This window comes from Phasianus colchicus, chromosome 6, assembly GCF_987193195.1.
Source record: "Phasianus colchicus chromosome 6, bPhaCol1.hap1.1, whole genome shotgun sequence".
Classification (NCBI taxonomy): Eukaryota; Metazoa; Chordata; class Aves; order Galliformes; family Phasianidae; genus Phasianus; species Phasianus colchicus.
In genome coordinates, this window is record NC_143441.1 from 11789321 (window position 1) to 11811405 (window position 22085).

Sequence of the window (22085 nt, forward strand, 5' to 3'; positions counted from 1 at the left end):
CATAACTCATGAGTTTCATAAGGTTTACTGTTTCATTGTGTTCTTGTTATGAGTGACTGTGGCTAATGAAGATGAGGAGCCATAACCCGAGAATCTTATTATTACAGAACCCATATGGTAGCTTCACTTGAGAAATAAATATTCTTTGTGGTGTTGGATGGCATCATTTAGGAAAGCTTAACAATACAGAATGGCTGTATTTTGTAAAAAGGCTTTGCTAACAATTCTTTCAAAATGACATTTCAACCTGAAGTCAAGCATATGATAAAGTTTTACTTTGTGTGGCATCATTCTTCCTTTTAGCCATTTTATTTTGCTAATGGATGTATTAGTAGAAATATATCCAGAAAACGGGCACCATAACCTAAAAAAATCGTTATGCATTGCAAAATGAAAAAAATAGCCTCTTTCCTGTGCAGTTTCTAAGTATGTATTTCATTTGTAAATTTAGTTACTTGTCTTGTATTTTAATTCCAGTTTGGGATAAAGGCAGACTTCCATTTTTACTGTGCTTTTGACAGCTGTAAACTTGTCATACTTTGCAGCAACTAAATCCTTTTTTTTTTTTTTTTTTTTTTAAGGAAAAGTTGCTTCAAAATAAAATTTTAAAAAATTATTCTGAAGTTAGTCATTAAAATTGTCCAAGCATCATTACGTAAATGGACTCAAACTATTTGTATAATCTATATGCTAATTTGGCTCCATGGCATATATTGTAATTATTAAAGTATGGCATTTAGCAGAATTAGCTTGTGCACAATTTGTCTATTTTAAAAGCACGTACCTGTCTTGAAGGCTTGCTGAAGCATGGCTGGAGTGGCTTTGAAGCAGACTGGTTGCAAAAGAACTCACTCTTTAATGTATGGAAGGGTAACCTTAGCTAACTGCTAGCAGTGTTAGCACAGCCCAGGCATGCACTAGGTGGAAGTTGTTGCACTGAAGACAGTCAGAGATGAAACTGCTGCCTGCATCCAGGGATCAGTATATGTTAGAAATTTATTTTTTCTCCACATAAATTGAAATGCTCAAGGCATGTTTACTAGGTCATGCAGCAGGGAAGAAAACATGGTCCAATGATGTAATGAAAAAGCAGGACATTCTGTTGTAGTTCTGCAAGTAGCTGGCACAGCTTGGATGCACATCTGTCACCGAAGGGAACTGCTGGAGCCAGGCCACATCTCTATGGTCCCCTATCCCAGGACAAAACTGTGTGACAGAAGAAAGGTCTTTACATGGATCTGAAAGTTTTGAGAGGTGGGTTTGGATGAGGAAGGGGAGGAGGAACTACAAACAAACTGTAGGCCAAAGAGAATAATGAAGAATGTCTCAGTTGTGTGAATGTTGCATTCTCTGCTTGTTCCGGTCTGGGAAGCCAGCAGAAAGGTTACCCTTGCCTTTGGTGGGAAAAGGATGAGTCCCCCTTTCTAGCTCTTGAACTTCCACTCAAAAATATCTGGCAAATAAAACAATGAAAACAACTTAGGCTGACACAGCTTCAGAATAATAAGAAGAAATAGGAACAAGTACAGAAGGTGCCTAAAATTTGGTTTTATAATCCAAGGCTATGATCTTGTAAGTATGGGGTCTTACATTTTCCTCTCTAATTGGTTTTCTTTTGCTTTTTAAAAAAATATTATTGTTGTTAAAGGAGGTGTGATGGTCAGTTTTGGCCAGGTGTGTTGGCTTTGCAATGAACCTTTCAGAGAGTTTATACTAACTCTCCAATGAGAATGGCCAGATCTGGGAAGGCTCTCTGCCAGTGTCTACTATGGACATTGAGGCAACATGGAAAAAAAAAAACAACTTGATCTTCTTTGCATTGAGAAGCAGCTTCAGCTGGCTGTCTCATTCTGTTCAAAAATGTTTTTACCCTTGTTTACTTGCTGCATCTAAAAGAATATAAGAGATGTTGCCTTTTTTTTCACTAGAGGCAGTCATTTATTTTTATTTGTATTTTTGAACCTGTTTGCTATGAAATCTAACTACAGTTCTTCTTCCTAAACTGCTTCGTGTGGAGGGTTAGAAAGCACAGGAATTGTTGCTTGGGCCCTGCTGAGCAGAGAGTGGGCTTTAACAGTGAGAATTCTGAAACTTAAGATTCTTGTTAGAGGGAAAAGAGACCTTTTTATTTTTTTGATTCTTTTGTAGCTTATGTAGTAGCAGTTATCTGCTTCTGCCGTAGTTCCAGAGGGACATACATTTTATGGGCTTATCCTGCATTTTCAAAGTCAGGTCCAAGGGAAAGAATGGCAAAATTCTTTGTACTTTATTTTCATCTGTTACTCTCTTTCTCTTTGAAGTGACCTGTGGGCAATAAGCTTCATATATTCTCTGTAAGAAATTAAAAGCAAACCTAGTTTTTCAAGCAAAGACATGTCCGCTATTTTCGAAAGTTACCTGCATCTGATGGTTCTAATCCAGTGTTTTTGAAATAGCAGTATTAGAAAATTAAACAAGTGAATTATTGCCCAGCACATTCTGCATATTTTAACTAGCACTAAGCTGCAGAGTCTTTTGTGTTGTTAGTAGGATCTTTCTGTTAACATCAAGAACAGCATGGATTGACAAAATTCTCTGAAGCACAGACTTTATATTATCAGAGCAGAGTACATTATCAAGGTAACAGAACAAAAGTAAGGTGTTTGTAAAGCTGTTTGAAATCACAAATTATTTTTCTTTCAAAGCTGACACTTAGCCTTGCTATCTTTTTGGAAAAAGACACAATGACTCAGTATGTGAAAGCCATATTGGGTCAACAAATTGCCTGCCATGTCTTTATGACAGCCAGACTGATTGTTTGTAGGCTGCTTTTAGGTGTAACCTCATGGTCCATTATTTCCATAACTCTCTCCTTCCTTCTATATACAGGTGTAATATTTGTGTATAAATACAAAGAAAAAAAACACAAACTACTCACCCCGCTCCCTGCACACAAAGCAAGACAAGTATTCACTAAGTAAACAGCCATTATTGTTATTTTTGTAGCTTCTAAGATCTGTTTGTGTAAAATAATTATTTCTTGAATAGTGTAAAGTATGAGGAAACTGGAATGATTCCCCAGTTGCTGGTTCCTTTTGGAGCACTGCCTCCCTCACCAGTTCTGGAAGTTATCCCAGTCTTCAAAAGGGAACAACACTCCTTCAGAAGTATTTTCCAGTTTTGCTCTATGTTAAGGCTATAGCCCTTCAAAGCACTTTAATTTACATTATGTTCTTGAATTAGTCCTGTCAGATCACTTTGCAATGAATAAACTCAGAAAAAATACTCAATTTTACAATACATTTGGGTTTCATACTTTATAAAAGAGAGCCACTGTTGAGGAAGGGTAAGTTGCTGCTTTCTGTAATTTTGCTTTGCTGTACTGATGAATGGTTTTTTTTGCTTTTTTTTTTTTTTTTTTTTTTTCTGATAGAGATCAGGAGACTGTTGTTCATAATGATGGAAGATAATGAGAAATTTCAGACTGTAGTATCATCACAGTGTGGGAGGAACTGTTTTGAAAGCTAATCACGCTGAATTTTCTGGAGGCAACACCTAAAGGTAAGACAAAATGAGAGAATCTTTCTTAGCATATAACCTTGTTCTCAGAAGACATGCCAAATATATCGCTACAACTTGAAGAAGCAGGTAGGTCATACTAAGTACAGAAGAACTGACAGTTTTGCTTTCATTTGGATGGAAATAGGATGGAAGTAGGAAAAGTCTTTTGAAATTGTGAGCTGATCCACACTGAAAATTTCCAGACAAATGAGTGAGAAATGCTTTATCTCCTCCACAAATATATTGAGCAGTCTTCACTTCCTGTGTTCCATGCTGTAGTCATCATCATGTGGAAGAACTTGGCTCTGATTTATACCACTCAAACATTGCTACTATCCTCTGGTGTGACCTGTATTAGCAATGCTTTCCTAATCCCTGTATTTCCCTATACTGGGGTCATAAATCATCTCAATGAACAGTCAATTAGGCATATTTTGGAAACAACTCCATGTTTGGGAAATGGTGTCTGCATGTAGAAAAACCATGTAATATTTTCTGAGCTCAGTCACACCCTTCTGTTTGTCAAATGCTTAGATGCTTATGCAGTTGAAGTATTAACAGTTGCATTATCAAAGGACAATATTTGATATGATTTGCAACAAATTGGGAAACTGGGTAAGGCAGTGAAATTGCAGTTATGTAGTGTAGGTGTAAGTGTGATCTGTAAACTCTTTGTGTTACTGTTCAGCTCAGTTTAGTTTCCCAGTGTTATGCACCAATTGGTCCAGCCTAGCTGCATCAGTTGAGAATCAGTACTGCATTTCATTACTGCTCGCATACTGATTTAGCACAGAATGGTCCCTCTGAGACCTTGCTGCGCTGTGCAGGCTGTGGGGCAGTGTCCAGGAGACTGCTTTTTCCCAGATTCTGCTCATGTCTAAAACTTCCTGCAGGGAAAGAGGTATGAACTCCAAAATTGGGAGCTGATCCCATCAATTACTGAGACAGAATCATACTGAACCAGGATAGAATATGGGCAAGTGTCAGATTTTGGTATGACAATACGCAAATATTTTTAGTTTTAGTCCATATGCATTTTCAGCATTCAGGCTTACTAATGAAAGCAGTTGAGAGTGGTGATGCTGGACTTGGTGTAAAAGCCATTTAACTTTTATTGAAGTAAAATTTGAGAATTGAAACAATGCTCAACTTTTGTGTTAAACTTGAAGGCTAAACATTTGGGTTTGCCCCATCATCAGTACTCAAAAAGGAAAGTTAGAAAACGTAATATGGAGATACAGCCAACCTACTAGGGAATGCATTACTACTGCCAATGTGTATCTGTATGTTTAACATTCTGGTAAGTACTAGTTTGGTATACTATTCAATATTCATCTGTTTTGATCTCTGAATGTCTTCTAAAATCAAAAGAATGCATGGCGATGGTAATTAGCTTGGGCAAATACTCTAACTTTAGAATTAATTAACACAATTCAGTCCATTTGGATTTGCTTCTTCAGGGACTGAAAGTATTTTTGACTGCGCTAAGATCAGTTGAATCGAGAAAAAAAAAGAATCCTAACATATAATCAGCTTTGATTCCATTTCAAGTTGGGTGAAGTTAGATGAATATATCAATGGAGTAAAAATTGTGGCCATGGATAAAATTTTGTCTTACTGGATCTGATTCTCTTTCATTTCAGACCAGATTGTTAAGAAAAAGATTCAAATGAGCTCTTGGTTTCAAATCTTGACCTTAATTTTGTCCCCCAAACATGTAACTTACCTCATTTTATGTCCTATATCCTACATTCTCTTGTCCAATGTTGTATGAGGACTGGGGAGACCAAGTGAGCAAATCTCTCCAGTGGACAGCGAAAACTGCAGCCAGGGAGAGTAAGAGGGTGGGGATCTCTCAAAGTATTATTCCGATAGTACATTTCTATGGTGTATTGCCTGCTTAAAAATACAGAATTATCAAAATCAAGTTAGGTGTGTGAAACCACAGAGATTTTCCATGTTGTAGTGATTGTATTCTGGGATGAAGCTTATTTGTCTTGCTAATAATATATATCGTTAATACTCTGAAGAAATCTTCTTAAACAATAAATGGTTAGTATAATTTGCATGTAGATTGTCTTACTGATAGACAGTTGAGGAGCTAAACAGATAAAGAGGGTAGATTAGAGCCCTCAACCGTAATGGAACAATAGAGAAACATCTTAGGCTGCAATGATGTGGTTCTGTTGCTGTCAATAATTGCTAAATTTAATCTAATTGTAATAATTAAAATCAATCTATGATCTTCTTCTGTGTGGTAAACCTTGTGTATCCAGTCTAGTTAGTCAGGGGTAGCAATACATTTCTTTAGGCAAAAAAATGTATATGCTAGCAGTACAGCTTGCAGATACTTGCCCATTTTTTTCCTGGTAGAGTTCAAAGAAATGACAAGCACTGTAAGGAGGCAGTTTCCCATTGAAAACATGGAGTGCCATCTGTAAGGCAACAATGGTGGTTGCATGCTGTAAATAGAAAAAAAAAAACAGAAAAACCACCATTAAAGGGCTATTGAAAATCGCTGCACGTAACTCTTACTTAATAATAAGTCCAGTACATTGTCTCTATACTTAATATTACTTATGTGACTTCATTAATACTTGCCCTCTGCAGTGATTAACAAGCATTGTCCTCTTCTGGCTGTACGAACTGAAGTGCTGCATGTATAATGTATACATATTAAGAAGTTTTAGGCCCCTATAGGTCTTACTGAAGTTAGAAGGAGCTGTGAAAACTTCTTTTAATAAGAACTGGTAATTTTTCTTGTTAAGTTAACAGAATTTGAAATCTGAAAGGTATTTGGGTGATAGATATATTATACAGCTCATGATCAAATTGCAATTTAGGAATAGAAGCTTTTTACTCAGAGCAGTCTCAGAATTTCATTTCCCTATGAGAGTGTCTGGACATTCTAAACAAAAATGTAAGGTCACCATTGAATAACTACTTTCATAATACCTTCTAAAATAACAAACTTTAACTTTTTTTTTTCCCACTTTTTTTTTCCCCCACTTTTACATCTGAAAAAGACACAGGAAGCAGGAGGTATGTTTTTAAATTATTTTTGTTTTTTTTTCAGTTCTCTGCTAAATCAAAACAATATGGTTCTGAAATAAGCTATGCCATCAGGTGGAAAATGGAGGTTGCAAAATAGTCTCCTTTCATTACAGAATGAAAACAATCCAATGGTATCTAAGGTTAACCAAATAAAAGTGCTTGTATCTGTGTTTCATGCAGGAAATGAAGCTGCATGGCTCTCACTGTATTTAATAACTGCAGAAAGAGAACTTAAAAAAAAAGGACTCACCGCAGAATATATAATCATTTTTTGATGGTGTGAAGGCTTTCTAGCATCTGACATATGCTTTAGGATAGTTTTTAAAAGAAGACCTGAAAGAAAATAAATAAGCACCAACAGTGACTGAGATGCTTGTGTTAATGTTTGTATCATTTTGTAATATTTGAACACAATCTTTCTTTAACTCCATTAGAGTTATTCTATTCAGTTTAGAGAATTTGTGCAGAATGCCCTGGTATTATCTTTTATTTGAGCAGTGAATCTGAATCTGTGTAAGATGTTTCTGCGATCCCTAATAGCTTCTGCAGCAATTACATTAGCATAAAATTGGAATCTTCCAGGAGTCAGAATTCTAAAAAGAGAAGTGTATATGCTAGCAGAATGAAACATACCTATTATCTTCATCTACTGGCATAATTTTTATTGCAATTCGTAGTAAAGCAAGAGACGAAGTTTTAATTTCGTGCTTAGTTTTGTATGTTGGAGCTCCAAAAAGGCAAACAAATTAATCCTTGCTTATATGTGAGTTGTCCTTGTAGCTCACAGAATCTGACTGTAGAGTGGCAATATAAAGCAAAAATGAGGCCAAAAGGTTGACAGTGGATGAACGGAAGACAAATAAGTGATTAGAAAGGTTTTAACTATCTTAAAATTTCAGCAACTATTTGCTGAACAGAAAATAAAGCCCAGAATACTGTCATTTTAGTATAGCCAGTAATGAAAAAGGAAGACTTAGGAAGCAAAGTTACCATTCTAGAGATTATTACAGATAATATTTTGAAAGTTAAGCATGCTGGCTTACATTAAATTCAGAGTTGATTCAGTTCAGCAGAATCTGTATATTACTTTGAGTTTCTTATACAACATAACCAGAGCGATTGCTCCAGTTTAATGTTGAATGAGGATGTTTGTGATTCACATCCTTACCATCTCTCTTCTCATTAGTCAAAATCTTTTAGTACCAATTGCGAATATCTACATCATAGCATCTTTTATAGCCATGTTTATTACACGTCTTTTCTTCTTTCCCATTGTACTATTGATTTTAAATGGGGTTAGAATTTGGCTTACCTCCCTGCAAACGTGATTTCTGTATTTGTTTGTGGAACCCAAATTCTGCCTGCAATAACAATTCTGAGAGCTTTATCAGCTTGGTCCTGACACCATGAGTAGCCCAAGCAGGTAAAGTGTAGTTGTTAATATCCTACAGTGAAGAAAGAAAACATGATGATTTTCTTGTTGGTACCCACTGATAATTTTTTTTTTATTTTGGTACAAAATGCATATTAGAACAGATGCTGAATGTTTTTTCTCAAATAATGTTTTTCTGTATTTTGCATTTAGACGGCTGTGGAATTCTTATTTATGACATCCCACTGCTTAAAACAAATCTGAAGGGCAGCGTTCAACAAGAGGAGGAAATATAATACTGAAAACTATTACATAAAAAGCAAATGGCACTATTTATGCCAATTGCTAATGTAGTTGTTGGTTGCAATAAAAATTTCATCTTATGATTCTTCTTAAACCATCTACTGGAATATATCCCAAAATCTTTACTGAAACAAATGCTATAGGGATATCAAGATTTAAGGGTTGGCACCTTTGGACCAAGATCCATCAACTAAGCAGAACATATATAGCTGTAATTTGGATGTAGTGGAGAATGATGAATGTCTATAGAGTTTAGAACACCTACTTATTCCAACTGTGCTGGATGCTGATGCAATCCTCTAGCTGGAATATAAAGGATTCATTTTTTGTTTTGGGAAACAGCCCAAGAGAAATTAATGGTGGCAATTGTAAGAAGGAAATATGTGCCAGCACTCCTGGTTTCTACTGCTCTGAATTCCTGTTTAAAGCTGGTATCTTTCCTTTATTTCTTGTGAATGTGACTCAGAGGGCTGAGCTCACCAGGTGGAGCCAACTGCTTAACTTAGGATTTATTTAGATAAGTGAAGCATGTTAGGTTAAATAGGCTCAGGTCACTTTTTCTTTTAACAAATGCAATCTGTGCCTTGAGAAAAAAAAAAATTGCCTGCTTCCATGCTATTTAAGACAATGCTGCTGGCAAGCAAGCACCTCAGTCTACAAGTCAGATGACACTTAGCCAATAATAACAAATACAGAGATGTATGCTACTGTAATTTCATTAATGTTGTTTAAAAAAAAAGTGAAAAAGCTGTCTTTATACACTTGAGAGGGCAAAAGTGACTTTTGTGGCAGATGTCTTAATTTATACCTCAGTAGTCTTCACTGAGTAATATGAAAGCCCAAGGTTCAATCAATCTAACACTAGAAGTAATAACCCAACTAACTGGTTTTGCATTCCAGCAGTTAGGAAGCTCCCTGATGGGAGCTGCCAATTCTTCACATTTCTGTGGTGGCATGGGTTTCTCAGTATGATATAACAATTGACATTAAATGCTGTGGTCCTGAACTGTCCTGAATTTGGGCAATATGAAAAGGTGACCTCATTGAAATTACAGTGCTCAAAATGCATTCATTTAACTCAGGCCCTGGCTAGCAATGCAGTCAACTTCACTGGTCAAAGCTGGACCTTCAGAAACTGCAGGACAGAAGGTAAACTCATTAGCATCACATCCAAGTAGCATGTGTTGACTGTGGAACACGTCTTAAAACTGCTTCAGTTTCCCAGAAACTATCCTACTGTTGATGACCAATTTGTTATTAATATTTGAATTTTAAAGTAATTATTGCTGTAAAGCAGTTCACAGCAAGCTCTGCCTGCAACAATATCAAAGATATTTTTAATACAAGACTACCTGCAATTTTTACTTGCTTCAGCTGGCATAAGTCAAGACTTGGAAGTGGCACAAAATGGGGCTAGTTGCTAAATTAAGAGCATTCAAGGTTTTTTTCACATCCCTGTCAGAGATACCATTCTGTGAGACCCATATACCTGTGACAGTTGGGTACCAGAACACCCCTTTTGTTGTAAAATCTGTGCTTCTTTGTGATGTGCATGGTCCATTTGCTTGTAACAGGCTCCCAAGGTTTGCACAAATAATCCTTTGTGTCATTTCAGTGGCTGCTTAATTCCTGAAAATGACCATTACAGACTACATGCAACTTGGGCCTTATCATACAAATTGCATGAAATCTTTCTGGAGGCATGTTTACATTGTCTTTGCCAAAAAAAAAGTTTTACGCCCATGCATCTTTGTGATGGGGTACAAGAGTTACAAGACAATTTTACCCAAAAGTATGCTTTTGCTTAAGTGTGCATGTGCAATCACTAACAAGACGTTGCATTTGGTAGGCCATTCATTTGTGTTTGTTACGGTGGTGAATGACCCTCAGCATCCTCACACAGTCACAGTTGGATATTCAGCTGTGAATTTGATGTAGGATAAGTGTTCTGAGGAAGAAGCTGAAAATAAACTGTGGTTCAAAAGAATTGGAAATACAAATTTACCTTATTCTGAGTTTTTTTCAAACCATAGAAATAAAAGCTAAGACTGTAAGTGTTTATATTGGACCTTGGAAATTTTCTTTGTATTATTTACCTCATATCGTAAAGTGTCAGAGATCCTCAAAATTCTTTCACTGTTCAATGTCTTCAGTGGGTATCCAGTGTGAGAGGCTAAAAACTTGAGAAAAGACTGGAAAAAGGAAACTTGTATGTTGCACACTTTCTACATCATTTTTACACACTTCCATAGTACACAGTAATTTTTAGAAACAACATAGTCTTTGCACTTGGTGCCTAAGCACTGTACTGTTGTTTGGTGGAATTCACAGGCAGGCAGTTACTACCTGTTCAAGTGGATCCTTTTTCATCCTGCAGGCTCCACATGTTTTCATAATCATCTGGCAGACACAAAATCAATGCTTGCACAAAAATTTATTAAGAGCTTATGAAACCTGGCTGTCATCCTACTTTTTAGCTATGGCCTCCCTCCCACTTCTACATCTCAGGTACAGGGATATATATGTTTCATATTGCTTCTTGAGTTGTCAAATGCATGGCTTCTTCATTCCTACCTTGGGACCTGCCTTAATTACAACCCCATCTACTATTTTAGTGCTAAAGACACCTACTGATCTGAGCGATCTAGACATAGGATCACACAGTAATTTTGGAGAGATAATATTGATCAATGAAAGAGGAGACATAAACCAGGAAAACTTAAATATGCTAATTTATACCACTAGTTTTTATTAGGGAAGAAAAGAAATAGTTTTCTTTTAGGCTGAAAAGAGAATACAGCCTATTCATCTGAAATAAGGATGGCAATCTGAGACTAAGTTTAAAGTACAGAAATAGTTTATGCTTGGTGGGAATGTTCAAAAGTGGGTAGAATGGATCCAGATATATGAAGAAGTCTGGCAGAATCCAAGAAATGTTCAGTAGAAGTGTGATAAACAGAATTATTCCAACATTGGCAATGAGTAGCAGGGAGGTCTACTGTAAATTTGCTAAAACGGAATTATGATTCACATGATTCTAACACCTCGATGCAGAGCCAGAGAAAGATGGCTATTTAGGTGTTTAGGTGGTTAAAGATTATAGGAAAACAGGTGAGTATGATAATGCCATTTTGATTAAACCCACAAAGAAGAAATTTGCAGTAGAATATGAGAGTGATTACATACTCATTGGCAAGTAATTTGATGTCAGTGAAAGAAAGGAAGGGATATATTACAGATGCAGGAATGTAATGTAAGTGAGTATCTAAATGAAGACATTAGGTGTGAGGCATGAAAAGGTATTGAGGAAAACATTGGGACTATTATAAAAACAAATGTGTAACTGAGCAGAGAGAATTCTGTGGTAGTATCTGAACTAGCAAGGAGTTATGCAGTCAGAAACATCAGAGGAGTTGCTAACATGAAACTGAGTAGAGATAATTATTGAAGTGAGAGACTGATCTGATCTAAGTTTTTGTTTTCTACTAGAAAGTAGGTGTCATGTTTTCTTTTTGAAGGTAGTCAATCATTTATCTTTTCCATGACTTGCAATTTTCAGTTGGTGGGGATGGCTCAGTCTAGGTGGCTCATAGTATTGTAACTGTAGTTTGAGTATGTTGCATACACCCACTTTGAAGATTAGATATCTGAAAGGAGCATACCGATTGCCATTTTTGAACACACTTGTTAGATAATGTTGCCCAAAGTAGTACATTTTAAATTGAAGATTTCAGAAATTAAAATACTTCACCCTGTACTGCTTGAGCTGCTTCTGGAAATCTCTTGTTGCAAAGGTTTCTCTCAGAAGCTCATTGTATTTTGGGCAGTGTGAGAAAGGTACATATAGCAACTGAAAATGAAATTGCAAAATATTAGTTAGGCAAGATTCTTCTTGTTCTTGTTCAACATAGCCTTGTAAGACTGTTGTCCCGATTGGCTGCACTAATTAAAACAAGCCGCAAAATTATTTGGGAGTGTTCTTTTCTTGGATATTCATCTACTGGACCATAAGAGTCATATTGATGACTACTTACAAAATAATCTTTACATGTTTAGAGGAGTAGTAGGTTCAGCAGATCAAAGTTAAAGGAGTCATTTACAGAAGACTGAATTTGTCACTTGACAGAAGAATAACACAAGACCTCATGTACTGCTTTGTGCTTGGCTTCCCCAGAGATGATTTCACTCACTGTGTTCAGTCCTTCAAACATACTGTCACCTTTCTACTATGAATTACCATGCAGCAGGTGGACTGCAGTAAGAGTCTTTGTGCATACTCAGCTGTATTAAGTAGACTTAACATAGTTCCATTTACTTCAGCTAAATCAAAGAAATAAGCTAAGTTTCTATAACTCATCTTTCCTTTGACCATGATATATTCTTAGTGGTTTTTTTTCTTCTTTCTAATATGCTCTTTGTCTTTTTTCCAGCAAGGAATTTCTATTTATATAACCAGGCAGTTAAAAGAGCTTTTAAAAAGAACTTGGGAGTCCTGAAGGGATAATTAACAGAGAAAGCTTCAGAGCAGTTCCTCAGTCTTTTTGGAAACATAATTTATCTCTTCAAAATGGTAAGAAAGAATTTCTGAATTATAACCATAGTTCATGAACTGGCATAGCTTTTCCAATAAATAAATGATGGACTCTCATCTTAGGTGGAAGGATACATGTGGTCTCAATCTTACATGTACAAGCAGCAAAAATTAATACAGTCAAAAAACAAGTAGTAAAAAAAGTAGGAAATTTATATTTACGACTATGATTTGTTTGATTTGTTTATTTGATCCCCTAGGCATGAGTGAGGTGCAGTACCTGCTTGCTGAGTGTGACAGTGGTGTTGATGCTGACCAGGTCATGTTGACTGTTTGCTGGGGTACTACCATCTGCGGTGGTGTCAGAGCATCTCCTGACTCTATATCAATCTGCATTTATGCACAGGGAGACATACATCTCCGTATCTTCCATATTCAAGCTCTGATCACTCTGAGGTGAGAACCAATGCTCCATGTCCCTGTTCAACCAAATTCTCTGTCACAGATTGCATTAACTAGATTTCTAAGCGCACAAAATCTATCTCAAAGACATGTAAACCTTCTCTTTCACAATGGGACTCACAGTGTATGCTCATCTTTCTTAGCTTTTTAACACAGATTTTCCAAAAATGGGGAACTCTACTCAGTCCATCTGAGTCCGTTCCCATGGAAACTCCTGACAGTATTTCTACTCAGCATATTATTCCTTTCTGCCTGATGCTTGTAATTAATATAGCTTTCATTGTTGCTGTGCCCTTTTTCAGGCTCCTACATCTCACATGCTAGATATTTTACTAATGATCAAGGGAAAACAAGTGCTTATAGTTTATACTCACATTATCATGTGACAGTGGCACTGTGTGAACTGGAATCGGCTGCCAAAGGATTCTGGGGTTCCAGATGTGCCCCTGTGTTGGTGGATACAGCCCAGCAAGAGTTGCCTGAGCACTCATAAGTGTTTGATCACAGTCAGTGCTCTGAACATAAATCTGAAGGAAGAAAGGAATTTTATTTATTTACTTACTTAAGGTAATCTCTCCTGTTAAGTCTCTTCTCTTGATAGAAAAGAAGGGGTCTAGTACTGTGCTGAGTAAATTGGCATTTGGGGTAAAGAAAGAAAGAAGGGAGAAAGAAAGAAACTGAAATAGGGCCTTGGAATAAAACCTTAGTGGAGAGGAGAGTTGCAACTTGGCAGCTGCTCCCTTAGGAGTCCTAGTGAAAAACATAAGGCTACTTTCAGTTGATCAAACAAATTAGGACATCATGGGTGCATTGAGCAACTGGAAATGAAAACAGCTTTGTCTGCGCTGTAAATGGAAAAGCATAATATGAAATCTCCAACACAGATATTCTGTCACACAGCAGTGAGGTATCTGAGCCTCATATACAGCCTTAAAAACTTCTGCACGGTTTTTGGCTTACCATCAGGCTTACTCAAAATTGAGCCACATCTTCAGGGATATTTTGAAATCACACTCAGTTCAGTAGGTTACCTCCAAATGTACCAAGCTCAGATTCTCACAGATCCAAGAAGTCCTATCAACATTGTCAAAAAACATGTTCCCTTCCAGATCCAGTACTTGCCTCAGACTGTTTGTAAACAACACTCAGGAAATAGGAGTATCTTCTCCGCATGTACTGTCCAAGCTCATACTGTTGCTGTATGCCAAACTGTAGAAGTAACAGAATAGTATGAGAGCCTCAAGAAGTGTTCTGTGCATCTATTCCTACAAACCAAAAATTATAAAAGCTTTCATAAAATGTTTCATTTCTAAAGGGAAGATGGAAAGAAAGGAGAAAAATGGAGTAAAGTGACAGTATTGGAATTTCAGCTTGATTATTTTCTTATTTGCAATGTGAAATGTTCACTATATGAACATAGTCTCATTAATACTCATTTTCTTTAGCCATGAGGGAAAAAAAGTAGAGAAAATATGTTTGCACTCAATTTAGATTGCATGCAAATGAAGATCGTTACTCTCTGTCTCTGAAACTCACATCTTAATAAGTTAAGCTGAAATTTGAATCTTAATGGACAAAAAATCGGAATCCCCTGTGCATCTGGCTATAGTTTAGGTAGGTGCAGCATTCTGCAAAGGGACTTAATAAAGAAATACCATATCTGTAACAATCCTACTGCATCTACTGTAGGCAAAGGATTGCATTTATTATCCTAGAAAGCATGAATTCTTGCTGAGTGAATTCTAAAGAAGGTAAGTGTTTAGAGTACTTCATTACAGAGGCATGGGAGTTTACATTATTTAAAAGAGATTATAAAGGAAAATGCAATATTTATACTAAAATACATGTATATAAACTAACCAGGAGTGAACTGGAAATTGGAAGGACCATCTGGGCTAAAGTTCAAGAACAACCTTTCAGTGACAGCAATGGAAGCAAAAATACCTGAGCAGTTCAAAGGCAGATCTTGCCACACATATGAACCCGGATTGTATGATGTAGCTTTTTGCCATGGCAAAGGCCTGGATTTGATTACTTAAAAGGTTCTTCTTATTTCTGTGCTATAAGAATTGTCAAAAAAAGAAGCTACTAATTAATTCCCTGAATGCCATCTTCACAATAGGCTTCACCATAAAGGTCATCTCTGTATTCACCAGTAACAGACAAGATACGTCTTCCTGACAGATGTTGCATTTTGCTTTTCAGAAAGCCATGTGGTTGTTTATCTAAACGAACAAGCTTAACTGAGGGGAAGGGTTAGTAAAAGTAGGTGCAGACGTGTCCTAACAAAGCTGTCTGGTTTCTGCTCTGTTCCTAGCTCACAGCAATAGGGTGCAGACACAGCAACCACCTGACCATGAAGGCAGGTCCAGGATATGAATGCCACAGAGAATCACCAAAGATTCCACATGGAAGTTACATTTTTGGCTTGCACAAGATCTTCCCCTCCAGAAAGACTGAAAATTTTTAATAGAAGACTGAGCATAAATCCTCCATGCACCTGGGTATTTCGGTGCAATGTTAATTGTTAACTACAGTCTAAAACTCTTGATTCTTGGTTCTAGCCAGAATATGTCCCCAGCTTTCAACTACTGGATCTTGCAACCTCTTTGAAGGACATGTTCTCTGCCATCACAAATCTTATTCTCAGTAAGAGAAATAAAGTTGAGTCAATTACTTAATCTCTCTGTTAAACGAGATAGATGGCAGTTCTCTACTCTCACAACAAAACAGGTTTTCTAGCATAAGCATTTTTGTAGCTCTTTTGTGAACATTTCTATTTTCCAGATTACTATTATCATTTTGTAGAGTCATGATGTGAAAATCACATGCAGTGTCCCTGTAATGGTCTCATAGTTGTGATCTTAATACTTGTACCTGGTGTTTCCTAGCCTAAATGCAAGTATATTCAACTTTGCTCACATAACCATTACTTTGCACTGGGATCTTAAGTATGGTGATTATTCACCGCTTCCCACAGTCCTCTTCTGAGTCATAAGATCATAGGGTAATTCAGGTTCAAAGGGACTTGAGGAGGCCCCTGGTTGGACCTTCTGCTCAGAGCAGTCAGAGGTCAGACCAGGTCATCCGTGGCTTGTGTGTGTGACTGCCTCTTTCAGTTGCTGGAATTGTGCATCCAAAGTTTCCTAGGGTATGTGCTCATCCTAAGCTTCTGCCTCAGCTTGTCTAATATGTGTTGCTAAACCCTGATGCCTGGGTCTTAAAGCCTCCCAGAGCTTACGTAGCCCGAAGCATGCTGACATGTTGTGCTGAACATGCATTAAATACATATGAAGTGCTTGAGTCATGGCTGAGTTAAGGCATAGGAAGCTGGTCCTAACCATCTTTGAAACACTCATTGTTGCTTTCTGCCTTAGAATGACCTTTGCTGCCACAGCTCTTACTCCTTTTTTTTTCAAGGAAGATGGTGCGAGAGGAAACAGGCCTGACCTCGCCTCAGAGATTGGTACGTCCTTCTGAGAATGGAGTGGAGGAGGAGACCCACGTGCAGTTTGCTCTATCATGACTTTGTTGGAGACCTGGCCAGTGACAAGTTTTCCAAGGAGAGAGGAACACACTCATTGTGCTGGACCTGCTGGTGTGTGAGCAAGCTTAGTGTGCAGACACTTCTCAGAGGCACACACACAGCCTGTAAACATAGCTCACAGTCTGATTGCACACACAATAGCTGTTTTTTTTTCTGGTCCTTTTGGGTTTTGGCATCTCAAAATCTCTTCAGGCTGCCTGGTTTCCAAATCCTGGACAAATGACTCGGGCATTTTTCCACATAAGTGGCATATCTTGGGGGAAAAGGAGGGAAAGCACAGGCACAATAGAAAATGCTGATGGGAGCAGAGCAGATGTAGGTTTAACGCTCCCCTAGTGTCTCTGTATTCCTTCGAAGCCTAGTAGCACAGGAGCTCACCATTTGTACCATTTATAAGAAGAGGCATCTAATACTAATAACAGTTAATGGAGAAACACAGTTTCTGCAGCTGAGATCTGTTATTGCTTGATTTGCTGCCAGTTAAGACCATCAGCTGATACTGGTATACTAGCTCAATTCCATTTATATCCCACTAACACCTAAACCAGCTGAGCTTTAAATCAACTTTCCTTTGCACAGCATGAGAGACATTTTTGCTAATACTGATCTCAGTAGTTCACAAGCTAGGAAGAGCACCTACCCATGAGAAATTGAGGGTGGTTGTGAGCACTTTTCCCACCTTGGGTTAAAGCTACGTGTTTGATCTCAGGTGAATTGCCAGTGCCTGGCTCCTCTCAGAAGATCTCAGTCTGCAATCAGACAACTCAGCATGCCCTGGTGTTGGTCCAGAACAGTCAACTCAGTGTCTTTGAAATCAGTGACTAATCACAGCTTCCTGGTAAGTTCTATTTACAAGAGATCCGCATATTGCAACTTAATAGGGACTGTCTCCAAGTTAAAACAAAGTGCTAAAAACCAAATATATTTCTGTATGTCAACAAACACACCTTGGTAAGCTGTCCGTATCCATGCTGCCTTGCAATTTCTTTGTGCTTGTCAGTTGGAAAAAACTCCTGTGGGGTATGATCACCATGGTGAAACACCTGATAAAACAGATGGAATTCCCTTCATGTTACAGTCTATTAACGGTGGGTGTAATAATGCAGACCCAACAATTATGCCATGACAGTGAATACTGTACTAACAGATACTAAATGTATTCACTATGCTTACCTGTGTTTAGATAGCCGTAGTAGGTAATGTCTAGTAGGTACTATCTAGGTCTACAGTACCTGCTTGATTTATTTAGACAGGTGCAACTCCTATTTTTTAGTTTGCAAGTTATAAAAATTTCTAATTTTTAATATATTTTAGAGAAGTTTTATGTATTTTAGGAGGTACAGACTACAGCATTGACAGAAAACAAACATGTAAATAATTTTCTGGGAATATTAGAACATGAACATTTTGGTGGGACTGAAAGCTCAGAAGAAAGGAAAATAAACTACTGCTGGAGATACAGTTTCTGTGGCAGAGTGCTGCTAAGCACTCTATTTTGGCAGAAATTAGCCCTAAAAAGCCATGTGCTATCTTTTCCACCAAAAGAGGTGAAGAAAGTGTCATTTATCATGTAAATATAGGCTAAACTGTTACTTTGAAAACACTGAACATGTTCCGAAATTTCCCTTCATATAAAAGATACATCTGTAAAGGTACATCAAGATTTTTCATTCCTGTGATGGATTCTCTCCTTGTCCAACATTATTCTTGTACATATATGTTGTATCACCCTAAGATTTTACCACCAGATTTTTTTTATTTATTTGTCCAAGTAGGGGAAATTAATTGAAAACTATAGGAAAAAAATGTACTGATAATTTATATTACCCGTGTGATACTCAGAGCAGACCACATCAGGCCTCATGCAAACAGCAGTACATCATAGTCATTGCAAGTAGCATTCATTTTACAGCAATGGTTCTATGTTGTGTATTCAGTACCACTGTATGCTTGTTTGGCTTTCACACAGTGAAATCTGATTTGCTTGTTAATGCAGTGAAAACAGAGGAAGAGTAAAAATTCTTCCATGGCAAAGAGTATTTTTGAAATCCATAGAAATTTAGTTATGAAATCCTATTTTATATTTTAAAAATACTGCTGTGCAACTCCTCTCTTACTGCTAAATAAAAAAAAGACATGTCGTTGTTCCAGAAAGTTACTTTCATCCAGAACTGCACAAAAGAGATAACATTATAAAATGTTATTTCTAATTGGGGATTGTTCTTTGTGCAATGCAATAGTGAATTCTGAGTATGCAGTAAACACTTTGGTATTCACATATTCACAAATATCTCCCCCCTACAACACACACACACACACACACACACACACCACAAAAAGAGTGACAGGTTTTTAAGTCCATTTGTCCATGAACTATATACTTACTACAGACACAAACTTCAGTTTTCTTTTTGCTGTGGTTTGGCGAAGAAAGATGCAAAAGAGGCACAATGTGAAACACAGACTCCAGATTCCACACACCAGCTGCTTTGATCTCATCCTGAGGGTAAGTACCTTCCAAGTGTTTTGCACACCAAGGAAGGCCCCTGGCTGGACGTGGTGATACAGTAGATATGTGGCTGAGGGGGGAGGAGTTGGCTGTGCTTGATGGAGTCTGAAACTGTGATCTCCCCTCCTCCTCCCTTTTCTCCCTTCTTGGGTCAGTATTGTTCTGCAAATTCATACAATGAAAATTGGATTTTGCACTTGCACTCAATTTCTGAATCCTGCGTGTAACGAGACAAGTAATCTCTGAGCCTGCCAGTTCCTGCAACAGGCACTCACAAAGTAGGTGCATGTAAAGAACTAGATGTTCCATCTATTGTTTAAGCTATGATTTAGTATCAGTCAGCCTTCACAAAAGTGAAAATGATGCAGATATGCTGTATCTTGCTGTAACAGTACTCACACAGTCTTATTTGAACATTTTGTGAGACGGCAAGTGAGAGGGAGTGGTGCTAACAACTGTTCTTTCTTGAAGGGTCTCTGGAGTTTCCCTTACATTTGGCCGTGGTTTTTAGCAGGAATAAAAAACAGAATGTTTTGTTACATGGGAGCAAGGATAAGCCTAAAATGACTGCAAAAAAATAAAGCTGTGTCCAGAATCATATAATTATAGAATCATTAAGCCTGCAAAAGACCACTAAGAGCACCTAGTCCAACTATCAGCCCACCTCACATGCCCACTGACCATGTCCCTCAATGCCACATCCACACTGTTCTCAAACACCCCCAGTGACTGCACCACCTCCCTGGGCAGCCTGTACCACTGCCTCACTGCTCCTTCTGAGAAGAAATTCTTCCTAATATCCAACCTGAATGTTCCATCTCTGTAGTATATCTATATGATTCTATTGGCAAAGTGGGTGCCACTGTTTTCTAAAGCTATCCTTTAAAATTTCATGCAGTTAAGTAAATTTTAGATTTTCAAATATCTCTTGCTGCAAATACTCTCATTGTTACATCATGCACAAATCAATTGTTTCTGTCATTTTTCCTGTACATTTTAAACAAAGATAGAATCTAGCTCATAGATAGTCTTGTGAGAGATTGCATTGATCTCATAAGCTTACTGGTTTATATTCAGTCACATTCCTGGGTTAATAAAAGCCCTATTAAACATGGAAAAAATGAGGGTGATTTCTTAGTGATCAAAAGCTCCCAGTATGTAGGAATTTAAAAGATGTTGCTGAAAAAAATCATGTTTCTACCCCAGAAAGTTGTGTAATTTCAAGCTAGCTTAAAGTACATATAACAGTGCTTTTCTTCATAGTCATTAGATACGGGCTACCTGGACAGATCAGTTCTCTTTCCCAAAGTAGCAGTGCCTCTTCTTTCATGTGTCAGAGCAGAAGAGATTTCTCTACGAAATATTCAGAGGTCAGACTGTCTTGGTATAAAATGGTTCATTTGTCATTTATGCTTTTGTGCCTGAGAAGGCAGACCTACTGCTGCAGAAATAGAATATTGGGAGTTGCCCACATTTGTTGAGAAGGAGAACATTATTATTTTTTTTTTTTTAAATGAGGGATTCGGGGGAGATGTGGATTAACTAGTTAGTTAAAGCTATCTACACTCCGTACAGTTTCCTGTCTCCACTGGCCATCAGACTTCAAAAATCTCTTCCAAAAGAGTACATTCATTGGTGTTTGCAGGTGACATGACATCAGAAGCCACCCCTAAAATATCCTGTTTTGCATTGCAAGCCTTTTAATAAGACCAACTGGTATCAGTGAGGAAAAAATACTCATGTTTTCAGAATTGCAGGACTCCATGCAGGTTCTTCAGATAGTACTCTAGCAGGGACAATAGATATATGATAGGAGGAAAAGGGCTTTTCTTTATTCTTTTCTAGATATTCACTCTCTCTCATTTTTATGTAAGATTTCTTTAACAAGAAGGTGAAATTACTCTTGGAGATGACAAAATGTTAGTGTAAAAATGTGTATTTGATTCCTTTGATCTAATCCTGGCGCTACTAATTCTGTGGGAATTAGCATACATAAAAAGTACAGCATGTCAGTGCAAATCTGTTCCTGCTGAAGGTTATAGATGTGGAATGAAACTGTGCTACACCACTTATTGTCATTCCTGTGAGTGAAACTCTAGAGAGAGCAGGAGGTGGACCTTTCTTGGCAGCTGACTCTCACCTGTAGAAATCCCCTGTTGTAGCTGGTGAGAGATGTAAAAGCCGCAGCTCCATTCAAAGACAAGATAACAGATTCTTTAGTATGCTTGTAGCCAGAGTTAAAGCATCAGGGGAAGGTGGAAGAGGAGGAAATAATTATAAAGGTAATAAATGAATCTCCTGACTATCCTGAAAGTGCAAAGGGAAATATATCAGGTGTAGATTATATGCCCTTCTCTTACCTATGAACTTGGCGAAGAGTTTATACAACTTTCTTTTGTGTGATATACTACGATATCTAAAAAGTCAGTGTGTTAAGTTATCCTACCAAAACTTGGACATTGTTTAGGGAGTACAAGATTTCAATAATGATCCTTCAATACTTCTAAGTAGATTCACAGTTTGAGTGCTATTGTTTTTAAAAGCTTTCATCCAAATGATAAAATTTGCATCCTACCCCAAGCTGCAATGTAAAGAGTATTCAGGTAGATGTGATGTTTGTCCCCCTCCACCATCTTTTGTTAAGTGCAAGGTTGATGAATCTGTTTGGTTTTTAACTATAGTAGAGGATACATGCACCTTGACATGCAGCTTCTTCATTAGCACTGGAGGAGAATCAGAATTACTTAAAGATATGCCCACAAGCATG

General features: G+C 37.5%; 2 protein-coding genes across 7 annotated transcripts in view; one reads left to right on the top strand and one right to left on the bottom strand.

Moving 5' to 3' along the window:
* Positions 1-3448: 3448 nt before the first annotated feature.
* On the bottom strand, positions 3449-20206 carry LOC116227168 (prostatic acid phosphatase-like). The gene is made up of 11 exons (XM_090142458.1): positions 19195-20206; positions 17757-17852; positions 14385-14471; positions 13637-13789; positions 12021-12119; positions 10366-10461; positions 7907-8039; positions 6845-6927; positions 5896-6002; positions 5267-5436; positions 3449-3534 (listed from the first exon to the last, which is right to left on the bottom strand). Exons 1-10 carry the CDS (start codon positions 19306-19308, stop codon positions 5280-5282), a joined length of 1125 nt encoding a protein of 374 aa, XP_089998584.1. The 5' UTR covers positions 19309-20206; the 3' UTR covers positions 3449-3534; positions 5267-5279.
* Positions 3451-22085, top strand: part of CPNE4 (copine 4) — a 283000-nt gene continuing 264365 nt past the window's right edge. For 2 of the 6 annotated variants that reach the window (XM_090142441.1, XM_090142447.1), the window contains exons 1-6: positions 3451-3540; positions 12700-12839; positions 13061-13256; positions 16683-16860; positions 17519-17647; positions 19213-19315. The gene's annotated coding sequence lies outside the window, so the exon portion shown is untranslated. Of the gene's footprint in view, positions 3541-6566; positions 6583-12699; positions 12840-13060; positions 13257-16682; positions 16861-17518; positions 17648-19212; positions 19316-22085 lie in introns of all 6 variants that reach the window. The other 4 variants (XM_090142442.1, XM_090142443.1, XM_090142444.1 and 1 more) reach the window with 4 other exon arrangements.

Coding starts and splice junctions, on each gene's coding strand:
- LOC116227168 (XM_090142458.1), bottom strand. CDS start 19,308: ATGAGATCAAAGCAGCTGGTGTGTGGAATCTGGAGTCTGTGTTTCACA. Junction 6,928..7,906: donor GAAATCACGTTTGCAGGGAG/GTAAGCCAAATT, acceptor ATTTTCTTTCAG/GTCTTCTTTTAAAAACTATC. Junction 5,437..5,895: donor CTCTACCAGGAAAAAAATGG/GCAAGTATCTGC, acceptor ATTTTTAAGCAG/GCAATACACCATAGAAATGT.